At 41.0% G+C, this 12,330-nt stretch overlaps 1 protein-coding gene across 1 annotated transcript in view; it reads right to left on the bottom strand.

Annotated features, from left to right (window-relative positions):
- Positions 1-4,031: 4,031 nt before the first annotated feature.
- Positions 4,032-12,330, bottom strand: part of BLM (BLM RecQ like helicase) — a 35,207-nt gene continuing 26,908 nt past the window's right edge. The window contains exons 17-22 of the mRNA XM_030577205.1: positions 10,234-10,369; positions 9,693-9,892; positions 8,438-8,630; positions 7,763-7,885; positions 6,861-7,056; positions 4,032-4,353 (exon numbers count right to left, since the gene is read on the bottom strand). Coding sequence (XP_030433065.1) covers positions 4,173-4,353; positions 6,861-7,056; positions 7,763-7,885; positions 8,438-8,630; positions 9,693-9,892; positions 10,234-10,369 — 1,029 coding nt within the window. The 3' untranslated portion in view covers positions 4,032-4,172. The remainder of the gene's footprint in view (positions 4,354-6,860; positions 7,057-7,762; positions 7,886-8,437; positions 8,631-9,692; positions 9,893-10,233; positions 10,370-12,330) is intronic.

Here is a 12,330-nt window from a genome sequence, read left to right as displayed (position 1 = left end):
CCGCGCGGGCCCGGCCGGGGCGGGGCCTCCCCTTCCCGCTTATGCAAGGGGGAGGGGCGCGGTTACCTAACGGGGGGGAGCGGCCGCGCGCCAAACGGGGGGCGGGGGCGGCGAGGGTGCGCGCTCGCCCCCACCCAGCCGGGCGTCGCGCTTTGATGTGAGCAGCTGAGCTGTTGGCGCCGTAGTTTATCCGAATTACACTTACCTCAGAAGCACCCCGGGGTGCCTGCAGCATGGGAGGGGCAAGGGCACCTCAGGCATGGGTGCTGGGACGGGGCTGCGGCAGGACCCCGCTGGAGGGGGGTTGCATCCCGTAGAGCCACAGGGGGGAAGGGACCTCGGGCGGTGGGTAGGCACCCTATGGCATGCGGGCTGATTTTCAGTGGCACTCACACTGCCCAGGTCCTGGTCACCAGTCTGGGGGGCTCTGCATTTTAATTTACTTTTAAATGACGCTCCTTATACATTTTAAACAACTTATTTACTTTACATACCACAATAGTTCAGTTCTATATTTTAGACTTATAGAAAGAGACCTAAAAACGTTCAAGTGTATTACTGGCACACGAAACCTTAAATTAGAATCAATAAATGAAAACTCGGCACAGCACTTCTGAAAGGTTGCGGACCTCTGATTTAGTCCAACCCCCAGCTCAAAGCAGGACCAATCCCCAGTAAATCCTCCCAGCCAGGCCTCTCTCATGCCAGGCCTTACAAACCTCTAAGGATGGAGATTCCACCACCTCCCCAGGTAACCCATTCCAGTGCTTCACCAGCCTCCTAGTGAAAAAGCTTTTCCTATTATCCAACCTAGACCTCCCCCAATGCAACTTGAGACCATTACTCCTTGTTCTGTCATCTGCTACCATTGAGAACAGTGCCAAATAGAGGGGAATAATCATGTCCCTCAATTTGGGGGCAATGTTCCTACCAATACAGCCTTCTTGGCAACAAGGGCACACTGCTGACTCATATCCAGCTTCTCATCCACTGTAACTCCTAGGTCCTTTTCTGCAGAACTGCTGCTCAGCCAGTTGGTTTCCAGTCTGTAGCAGTGCTTGGGATTCTTCCTCCCTAACTGCAGAACTCTGCACTTGTCCTTATTGAACCTCATCAGGTTTCTTTTGGCCCAATCCTCCAATTTGTCTAGGTCACTCTGGACCCTAGCCCTCCCCTCCAGCATATCTACTTTTCCCCTCATTTTAGTGTCATCTGCAAACTTGCTGAGGGTGCAATTAATCCCATCATCGAGATCAGGGATGGCCAAGCTGTGGCTCCAGAGGCAGATGCGACTCTTCAGAAGTTAATATGCAGCAACCTGTACAAGTACTGACTCTGGGGCTGGAGCTACAGGCATCAATTTCCAGTGTGCCAGGGGGTGCTCACTGCTCAACCCTTGGCTCTGCCACAGGTCTTGCCCCCACTCCACCTCTTCTCACTCGCTCCCCTGAGCCTGCCATGCCCTCGCTCTACCCCTCCAAGCCTCCTGCATGCCACAAAACAGTTGATTGGTTGGGTGCAGGGAGGGAGGGGGAGGCGCTGATCGCTCATTGCCGGTGGGTGGGAGGAGCTGGGAGCAGGGTAGGGGAGCTGATGGGGGGCTGCTGACCTATTACTGGGGCTCTTTGGCAATGTACATTTGTAAATTCTGACTCCTTCTCAGGCTCAGATTGGCCACTCCGATCCAGATCATTAATAAAGATGAACAGAACCAGCCCTGGAACTAACCCTTGGGGCACTCCACTTGATATCAGCTGCCAGCTAGACATGGAACCATTGATCACTACCCATTGAGCCCAACAATCTCGCCAGCTTTCTATCCACTTCATAGTCCATCATATACAGGGTTTAGTTTTGTTCAACAGCTCTCAGCACCCTCACTATCCAAATTGTTCCATGTGACTTCATGGAGCGAGCACCAGAAAGGCTGCATGCTTACCAACAGGCCCAGGCACACCTTAGCAGGAAGGCTGGTGGCAAGACCAGCTGAAGGAAAAATCCCAGGGTCGCCGCAGATCCCATGCAATGACTGATAGCATCATGAATACATCAGGCTGGAGTCACATTGTAAAGGAACATGCTTCTGCAAGCACATCATACTATGGTGATCAGTAATGATTAGACAGTAATGGTTTAATGAAGAAGTAACAGGTAAAAGAATAATGAGATGAAATGTAATTAAGGGAAGTTTGTAATAGCTAATCAGACTAACATAGCAGGGCAGGGGTGAAAAGCACATTGCTTGGCTCATTTAAAACCTGCCTCTATACAGCTCTAGAAAATGTAGGAGTTGAGTGAGCAGAAATCAGGTGAGATTTTCTTATCCTCAGAAGGTCACCAATGTGTTTCTATATTGCCAAATAAGAGTGGAGAGTAGGTAAACACACAAAACCTTTCCTGACAGAAGAGAAGATGCTCATTAGCTGGTATTATACAGAACACAGGACATTCATGCGTTAGTCCCAGAGTGTATGAACTAGATCTTCTCCTGGCAGTAGGGGAAGGTAAAATGTCTTTCCTAGATTTATCAGGAGATTTTGGTAACTTGAGTCCACAACATTTTGTTGATTTGCCTTCAGAATCTCACAAGTGGGGGGCTTTAAGTAGATTTTCCTTCTTCTTTGGAGATTTTAGAGACGGTAATGGGTACTTGCCACCATTCTTTACCTAGGAAACTCCTGGTGGTCTGTAAAGCTGCAGCTTTTTGTTGCTCCCGTTCAATATGCATGTCTGACCATTGGGGACACAGTTGGTACTGTAGATTCTCTTACTATGTTGGTTGGTCAGCTCAGTGAGAATCTTGAATATGGACATTTCTATGCTTTCCCACTGCCTAAGAGGTAGAGAAGTCCATATAACAAACTAGATACAGCTGAAGTGATGCTAATATGGGGGAGGCCTATGCTGAGAAACTGGAGAGTTCAGAAAAGAGCTACAATGATTAGAAGCCTGAAAAACCTGCCTTCAGGGAAACTGTTAAACTAAACAGAATTTCTTTGAAGACAAGATTAAGAAGTGACTATGGTCTACAAGTACCTGCTCAGGGAGAAGAATTTGATAGGGGTATTTAAAGCTAGGAGACAAAAGAACAAGGGCCAAATAGCTTGAAGCTGAAGCTAGACAAATTTAGGCTAGAAATAAGAGGCAAATTTGTAATGGTTAGGGTAATTAGCCATTGGAACAACTTACAAAGGGATGTGATATATTCTCCATCACTTGAAGTCTTCAAATTATGATTGCCTGTCTGTCTTTCTAAAAGATACATTTCGAGCTCAGAAGTTATGGGCTTGTTGCAGGAGTTGGTGAAATTCTCTGGCCTGTGTTATGCAGGTCAGACAAGATAGTCATAATGGTCCCTTCCGGGCTTAAAAATATATGAAGCATTTAAATAAATGGATAGGGCTGAAAGTGCAATTTATCAAGTATGGATGTGTGGCCTGTGTTGATGCTGTTCAGAGCTCATGAGGACAGAAGAGTGTTTTGAAGCTCTGGAAGAAAGAACACCACAAGCCAGGTAAGAGCCAAAGAATGCCCTTAGCTCATGCAGCACTTGTGTATCTGACAGACCATAAAGCCTTGCAGCTTTCACACATACTCTAGGCCAAGCTTCAGATGCCCCAAGGGGCTGCTAGACCCAGGAAATGTGGGGAGAAATATCCAAGACTATGAAAAAGAGAACTAAATTAAGCTAACACCTCAAACTAAGAAACTCATCCTAAGACCTAGATTTTGTATAGAAAACAATTCAAGACAAGCTAGCTGGCCCTGAGCTACTGAAGGATATCATCCTTTATTAGTATGGTCAGTGAGGTTCCTGGCTCCAACCATCACTGCTGGTAAATGGGTTTGAGCTACAGTCATATACTTCTATATGTGGGTTCAGAGAGAGGCAGTTCTCAAAGAATTAGAGAATTCTAAAAATGATTAATCTATAAACTACTGGTCTTCTATAATCAAAATTAGCATTTTTTTTAATAACAACAATATTTAGCATCAGGGAAGAATTAAAAGTTCCAAATAAAGAAATGCATTTATCTAAAAGCATTTATTTAAACACATACACTTTGTACTGTACAGATGTATGATATCAAAGCTTTAATACATTTGAAAAACTGGAAGTTAATGGAAATGCTGACAGCTTGTAGCTTTATACAGTATTTACATTCTAGTAGTTACAATAGTGAATAGGAAGGTTTAAGGAATTGTCTGTTTTTAGGCTTTGGTGGTGCCATAATCCCCAGTTTCCTACTGGTTCCTGGCATGACTGTAGTAGTACTATAAGATGTTGAACTGTATCTTGAGGATGTCTGGACTTTGGGGTTAGAAGAGAGCTTTTTGTTGTTGATATAACCCCTAGAAATTTGGAGAAAAAATGATTTAGCATATCAACATGATACCCAATACCTTACATTTTATCTAGAACAGAAGTGTCAAATATATGGCCCATGTGCCAAATCCACCTGCATGATGTATTTATGTGGCTTGCATAAACACATTCATATTCTCCAGAATCTAATCTTTCATTTAAAAACAAAAGTAAATTTCTAACGCTCATGGCTGCAGAGTTAACCTTTTAAAGGTGAACCAAGTGTAACGTAGACTATGATGTCTGCAGACAGCCTGAAACAGTCATGCAAAAGGGTGAAGTCCCTTGTCCTCTATTAATCTGATTAGTAGATCAACTTTAAATGACACCTCAGTGACAACCTTAAATATTGAATCACTGATCATTTTAGAGGCTAGAATGATAGGGAAGTTCACTGGATTGGAAATTGGGAGTTGCTGCAAAGGAGGAAATCCAGAAAAAGATGGAAAGAAAAAGAAAGAGAGGGCAGAAACAGCAGTGGGATTGAAGGGGAGCTTATTTTCTCTCAATAAAGGCACTGAATAAATAACTGAACATTTAATTAGTACATACAGGCCATTGTCTTTTCTTGCTCTCTGTGAAAACCACCTACTGACATCAGTGGGTGTTCCACTGCATTGTGAGTATATAGTCCTGATTCTATAGCCAGGCTCAAGAACTATAATTAGTTATAGAATTTGGCCCTCTCCTCCAAATGAGTTTGACTCCCCTGATGAAGGAAAGCTACAAAGCAATTTACAGACCTTATAGGAATTACATACAAAGCCTATTAAAAGAATGGTTTCAGAATAGCAGCTGTCTTAGTCTATCTGCAAAAAGAACAGGAGTACTTGTGGCACCTTAGAAACTAACAAATTTATTTGAGCATAAGTTTCAAGCTGTAGCCCACGAAAGCTTATGCTCAAATAAATTAGTTAGTTTCTAAGGTGCCACAAGTACTCCTATTCTTCTTGTTAAAAGAATGTTGTTTAAAATGTAAAGTCAAGCACTCAGACATTAAGAAATGCCAGATCTATGGTTGCCTGTACAACAATTCTGCACTCCTGCATTTCCATCCTGAACAAGCACGAATCTTGAGGAAAAACTGCATATGATCATATACCTAGACTGTTCCATAATGCAAATACACAAGGGGGCAGAATGAATGTTATAGATAACCATAAATCTGGAATCTCCTAACTTTCAAGTGCTTGACTCTACCACCTAAATAATGTTCTTATAGTGTAATTTTCTGAGTGTTTTTTTTCTAACTGTATTTTTAAAGAAAAAATAAATGTATTAGTGTAACTAACAACCACTCCTCTTTGTTGGGTGCTTTGTATGAGAAGCTGTGGGCAAGAGAAGGGGGAGGAAGACAAAATGTTTACAAATGGAAAAGGATAAGCCAGAAGACAAAAGTAACTCTCAAGCTTCCAAAATCACTTTCTAGCACTAATTCGAAGTGATTAAGCAAAAAATATTAACAAAAGATTCCTGACAGCATCTCTTTAAATTCTGCTCGATCTGTTGCCTTGCCTGCAGAAGTTTAAAAAACAGTGGAAAGGTATGCCAATCAAATTATGGCTTGCTTTAAATTATCATCAGAATTAAAAGCTGCTGCAAAGCAAGCAACTTCGATAGGAGCTTTTGGGAACATAGATATCACTAGCTAGAGTGACAAAGGAAAACAAGAACATTTGCCCCACCAGCACATCTGCAGTTGTGTACTGCACGGAAAACCACAAAACTAATGTTTCGTAATGAATTTAAATTTCATGGCTCTGGCAGGCTGCTTAGCATATAAAAGGTATATTTACTCAAGATTCCAGCTGGAAAATTACAACTGGGGAATGTCTGTCCCACTTTCATTTTTAGGGAACAGAAGGAGATTTCAAAGGGAAGGCACAGAATCAAGCTTAGAATATTTTTTTCATTATCTGAAAACAGTTGTGTGTGTGATGTCAGGTTTTTTTCAATCCCTGTATCCCTCAGTTTACTGTAATTCTACAGGATGGATATAAGTCTTCCAGGACCTTAACTTGATTAAAATGAGACTGGTGGAGCGAAATCCTTAATGTATTGTCATGCATATGATCTGTCTCTTACTTCAAACCCATTTCCCAGTGCTACATGGGGTGCATTTCTCGTCACACTGCTACCCTCCTGGATTCCTGGAAAGCAAGGAAGAGATCATCTGCTCTGCATTCCATATTCTAGCCTTGTGTGAAATCAGAGAGAGATGAGCACCTCTCAGATCCAGGGACTCCACAGGAGTCATATGTGCTTCTGGAGTATCACCATTGTACAATAATCACTTTATAAAGAGGTTATAAATACTTCCATGTTTTTCATGCTGCTAGACTAATGCCTCTCTCCTCCTTCACCATTTTCCTATTGACTGTATTCTTCAACACTAAGTGAATTAAAGCAACCTTAATCCAACACTCTAGTGTGTATTTTTATCATCATGCTACTTTGGTTAAACCAATGTTACAAGTATTAACATATTACATACCCCTTAGAACGAGACTGCTGGCTATCACCACCTGTTTTTTTCTTCTTGGATTCTCTGAAGCATGGTAGTCTTTTCCTCTTTTTTCCTTTGTTTGTGCTATTGCAAAAATAGCTAGAAGTTGTATGTGTGTCCTCTACCGCCTCATGCTCATGTTCTCCAGCATCTGTGCCCGCAGTTTGGTAAGAGTCAGTGTCTTCTACAAATGGACATTTTGTTAAAAATAATGCAACTGGGATAACTTCCACAAAATAATTCCTGAGCAATCTCGATTTAAAAATGGCCAGTGATGGAGAATCCACCAGAACCCTTGGTAAATAGTTCTAATGGCTAATTACCCTCCCTGCTAAAAAAAAATTGTACCTTATTTTCAGTCTAAATTTGTCCAGCTTCAACTTCCAACCATTGAATCACGTTACACTTTTCTCTGCTAGATTTATAGTTGACCAAGGCATAAGTCATTGGAGAACTTTAGTCTGTGATTTGTTCACTCATGCTACAATGCTAGCCCATAACTAGTGGATGTGAATGGGAAAATACAGTGCAAGATGCATCTCAAGGCTGAAAATCTACTCTACGCTCCCAGCCATGAAAGGAGGACCAGATGATCAGCAATCTTACTTTCTTCTCATTCTTACCCAGGACATTTGAAGTTCAGTTATCCACCACTGTCTATTTTTTAAGAGTTATAGTGAATCTCTACTCTTCCACCCCCCGACCCTGCCACTTGCCTCTTAGTTAAGGATCCTTCTGTGCTCTGAAAAGCTATATTTTTTAAAAATGAAAGTTTGAACACAGGCCATAAAGCTGTATTTTAACATGGACCCTTTTATTTATGTAACTTCTTACAGAGAAAAGGCTTTTAAATAAAAAGCACATCCATTTAAATGCAAGGCATACTATACCTGGCAATGTCCGTTCAGAGTACTTTTGCATGACTTGAATTATTTCTGCACCATACTTTTCCAGTTTGTCTTCTGTAACACCGTCAATCTGAAGCAAAACCTCTGAGTCAGAAGACAAAGTTTCTGTATGCAGACATAAAGAAATCTGATTAGATCTGTTTTGTCTGATACAAATTTGATTTTGCACACTTTGTTTTGTTTTGTTTTTTTAAAACAAAGGAACATCTGAATTTTGTTGGAAGATGGGCAACATGTTTCCCATCAATAAGATGTCAGAACTACCAACTCCCATTCACATACTAAACAAGGAACAAACTGAATCAGAGAAAATCTTAAATACTCTTTCAAGAGCTCCATTATAGAGCTTAATACGCAATAGACAAATAGCACTGAATCATGCCCATCAGAGCAGTTTAGGAACGGGGGTTTAAAGAAATCAGGGCAGAATAGCACACATGCCTCTTTTCCAGCAGACCGCCTCCCAGTTAGTTAGCTTGTACACTACAGCCAGCAGCAAGCTGAAGGATGGAAGTCAATCAGGATGCTCTCAAACGGTCACAAAGCGTGCCCCCCCCCCCCCCCCCCAGTGTAAGCCCACCCCGGGATGAATCCTGCTCTGAACCAGAAATAGCCTACTGCCCCCATAGGAGTTTTGGTCATGAGGATAAACATTACCTGCTATTCTCTTGAGTGTAGCAGTATTAAAAATATTGAAGTAATGGACATCAAAAACTTTTCCAAGAGTTTTGCAAACATCTGTAAGTTCCACAAGACATTTCTTAACCATCTCTTCCCGCTGGGACATTTTTGTCACTGAAGCCCTTTGCTTTCGAATACTGCTGGCATTCTCAGTTTCATAAAACTCCACCTATTAAAATGGGAAATTAAATAAGTAATTAATCTATATGAGAGCAATTGCAGAGCAGTTTAACAGCAGATATCTGGCCTTTAACCAGTAAAAACAGGTATTAAAACAGAAAACTTTTTCTGGATAACATTTGTTATTGACTTAAGGTAACTGTTTACCCAACAAGAAGAACAACTCTACACAAGATCCTTTTTATGTGTATGGAGTTTTTCCACCAGGGATCCCAAAGCCACGTGGTTACTAGGCATAATCCTTTTTAAAGGATTGTGGGACTGAGTTCACAAAACTCAGGAAAAAAAACCCAAAAAACAAAAAAAACACACAGCTAGTTTGGGTGGGGGCTGATGGAGCTTGTGGGACTATTGTTGAGGGCTGGCTGCTTAAAGTGACTTCTCTATTTTACCCCTACCTACACAGGACTGCTCTGAAAGGGGAGTTATCAGTGCGCTGGCTAGGCAGCCTCTCGTAGTGCAGCTTTCCTTGGAGCTTAACACTATCTGGTGAAAAAGGCTGAGGAGCTGCAGATGGACTGGGGTTAAGAGAGAAAGGAGCAGGGCAGAAACAGCTTCAGGGAGAGTTGTTTTTTTCTTCCACATAACTAGCTCCTTTTGAGTCCTAGGGATCACAGGAGTTTGCCAGTTTTGTTTCTCCCCTTGTGGGGCATAACCCAGTTGATGCCACCTCATAAACCACTTTTTGAATCATGCCCTGCCACTTGAAAAGTGCTTGGTTAGAGCATTGGACTGGAAACCAGACCTACTGCATTCTATTCCCTACATGTGACAAATAATTTCCATTATCTACAAGCAAGTTATACTAATACTCTTGACAACTAACTGGAGTTTTGTAAAGATTAACTAATGGTTACAAAGCACCCTGAAATTCTTGAATAAATGATATTATAGAAATATAGTTATTTTTGTTTTTAAACTATCCTGGCACTCAATGTAAATTCAAAGTATCTGCATGTTCTTAAAGAAGAGAAGAGCAACATCAGTTTCATTTTAATTTAAGAAGGAAACACCAATGTAGAATTAAAGAAAAAGTAAATTTGGTACACACCTGTAGATATCCATTTAGGACAGCCTGTGCTTTCTCTCCTACCGTTACATATGCTACTGCTTGCTCGGCAGCAGTGATATACAATTCTTCCTCAAGAATTTTATCCAGTACCAGCTTTCTAAACAGCCTTTCCACATTATGTCGTGAGTAGGCAGCTCCCTTCCCAAATATACCGGACTGAATCCTAGCACTTTTCGTACCTGTTTAGTAAGAATACACAGAATTGGTCTATTAACCTAGCCAGTAAGTTACACAATTGTGGAAGGCTATGGAGCCATTTTGCACAGCCCGTTCACAAAAAACTGAACAAGTAGCAGAAGCTTAAAGACTTACAATAATTATCATTTTATCTACCCGACATAGTCTGGTTAAGGCTAGGGGTTTTATTGCTTCAGCAGTACATACCATGGGGATTACTCTCAGGAAAGAACCCAATTGGTATAGATCTTGTTTCATGCTTTTGCACGTGCTTTATGGCCCCTCTGACATACAGTCAAGATTTGGTCCACACCAAATATTTGAGCGCTAGAACAGAACTTACCCAAGAAAATGTCAATCATCATGTTCAACGTATACCTTCCAGAACCTGAATTTCTTCTCCCCATTTGTCCACAGTGCTCTTGAACAAATCTTATTATACTTTTCACTTCATCCGTCACATTTCTTGATTTGTAATCCTATCACAATAGATTTGATTAGAAAGATTTGTTTCCATTGTAACTAATACCATTTGCCACTGACAACTTTGTTTCTCACTACTAGGCTTTTTCAATCATAAGTTCATTCTGATCCTCATATAGATTAGTTATTGCCTGTTTACACTGATATGCCATTGCTATGGGAATTTTAGGTTAGTAAATAATCCTTTGAAAATGTAAAAGGATCAATAAAGTTAAAGAACAGATATTTCAAAGCAATTTCACTATTGCACAAAATTAACACAGTCTTCCAGAAGACTGGAAAAGATAAAGTATAGTGCCAATCTATATAAAAGAGAATAAGGACAACCCAGGGAATGACCGACCAGTCAGCTTAACTTCAGTACCCAGAAAGATAATGGAGCAAATAATTAAGCAATTGATTTGCAAACACCTAGAAGATAATATGGTGATAAGTAACAGCATGGATTTGTCCAGAACAGACAATGGCAAACCAACCTAATAGCTTTCTTTGATAGGGCAATAAGCCTTGTGGATGGGGGGAAGTGGTAGATGTGATATATCTTGACTTTAGTAAGGCTTCTGATACTGTCTTGCATGACCTTCTCATAAACAAACTAGGGAAATACAACCTAAATGGAGCTACTGTAAAATGGGTGCATAACTGGTTGGAAAACCACTTCCAGAGATTAGTTATCAGTGGTTCGCAGTCATGCTGGAAGGGCATATCAAGTGGGGGCCCGCAGGTATCAGTTCTGTTCAGTATCTTCATCGATGATTTAGATGGATGGCATACAGAGTACACATATAAAGTTTGCGGACAATACCAAGCTGGGAGGGGCTGCAAGTACTTTGGAGGATAAGATTAAAATTCAAATTTATCTGGACGAACTGAAGAAATGGCATAAAATAAATAGGATGAAATTCAATAAGGACAAATGCAAAGTACTCCACTTGGGAAGGAAGGAACAAACAGTTGCACACATACAAAATGGGAAATCGCTGTCTAGGAAGGAGTACTGTGAAAAGGGGTCTGGGGGTCATAGTGGACCACAAGCTAAATATGAGTCAATAGTGTAGCACTGTTTAAAAAAAACAACCTATCAAAACAAAAAACACCGAACATCACTGTGGGATGTATTAGCAGGAGCATTGTAAGCAAGACATGAAAAGTAATTCTCTACTCCACACGTATTAGGCCTCAACTGAAGTACTGTGTCCAGTTCTGGGGGCCACATTTCAGGAAAGATGTGGACAAATTGGAGGAAGTCCAGAGAAGAGCAACAAAATGATTAAAGGTTTAGAAAACATGACCTCTGAGGGAAGATTGAAAAAATTGGGTTTGGTTAGTCTGGAAAAGAGAAGACGGAGAGGGGACATGAGAACAGCTTTCAAGTACATAAAAGAGGAGGAGGGAGAACAACTGTTCTCCTTAACCTCTGAGGATAGAACAAGAAGCAATGGACTTAAATTGCAGCAGGGATGGTTTAGGTTGGACATTAGGAAAAATTTCCTGTTAGGGTGGTTAAGCACTGGAATAAATGGCCTAGGGAGGTTGTGGAATCTCCATCATTGGAGATTTTTAAGAGCAGGTTAGACAAACACCTGTCAGGGATGGTCTAGACAATACTTAGTCCTGCCTTAAGTGCAGGGAACTGGACTAGAAGACGTCTCAAAGTCCCTTCCAGTCCTACAATTCTATTTGGTTTAAAAGAGCTTATACACTCAAACTGCAAGAGTAATGTTTGAGTATTGCGTTAATTGAGTTAACTAATTTTTAAAATATCCATGTAGTATTTACACAATTCAACAGTAATGAGAGTTGGATGTATAAATTCTAGTGCATCCAAATGATAATATACTACCTAAAGTCTACATTCCTTTATTCAATATTATCATCGGTTTAAAACTGAGAAGAGTGTGGGGCAGTGCTCTGAGCACAGGATTAAGCACTAAAGTCCTTTGGACTAGAATATTAA

This window comes from Gopherus evgoodei, chromosome 10 (assembly GCF_007399415.2).
Source record: "Gopherus evgoodei ecotype Sinaloan lineage chromosome 10, rGopEvg1_v1.p, whole genome shotgun sequence".
In the NCBI taxonomy this organism is placed as follows: domain Eukaryota; kingdom Metazoa; phylum Chordata; order Testudines; family Testudinidae; genus Gopherus; species Gopherus evgoodei.
Note: the sequence above shows the minus strand (reverse complement) of the source record. Positions and strands in the feature narration are given on the sequence as shown.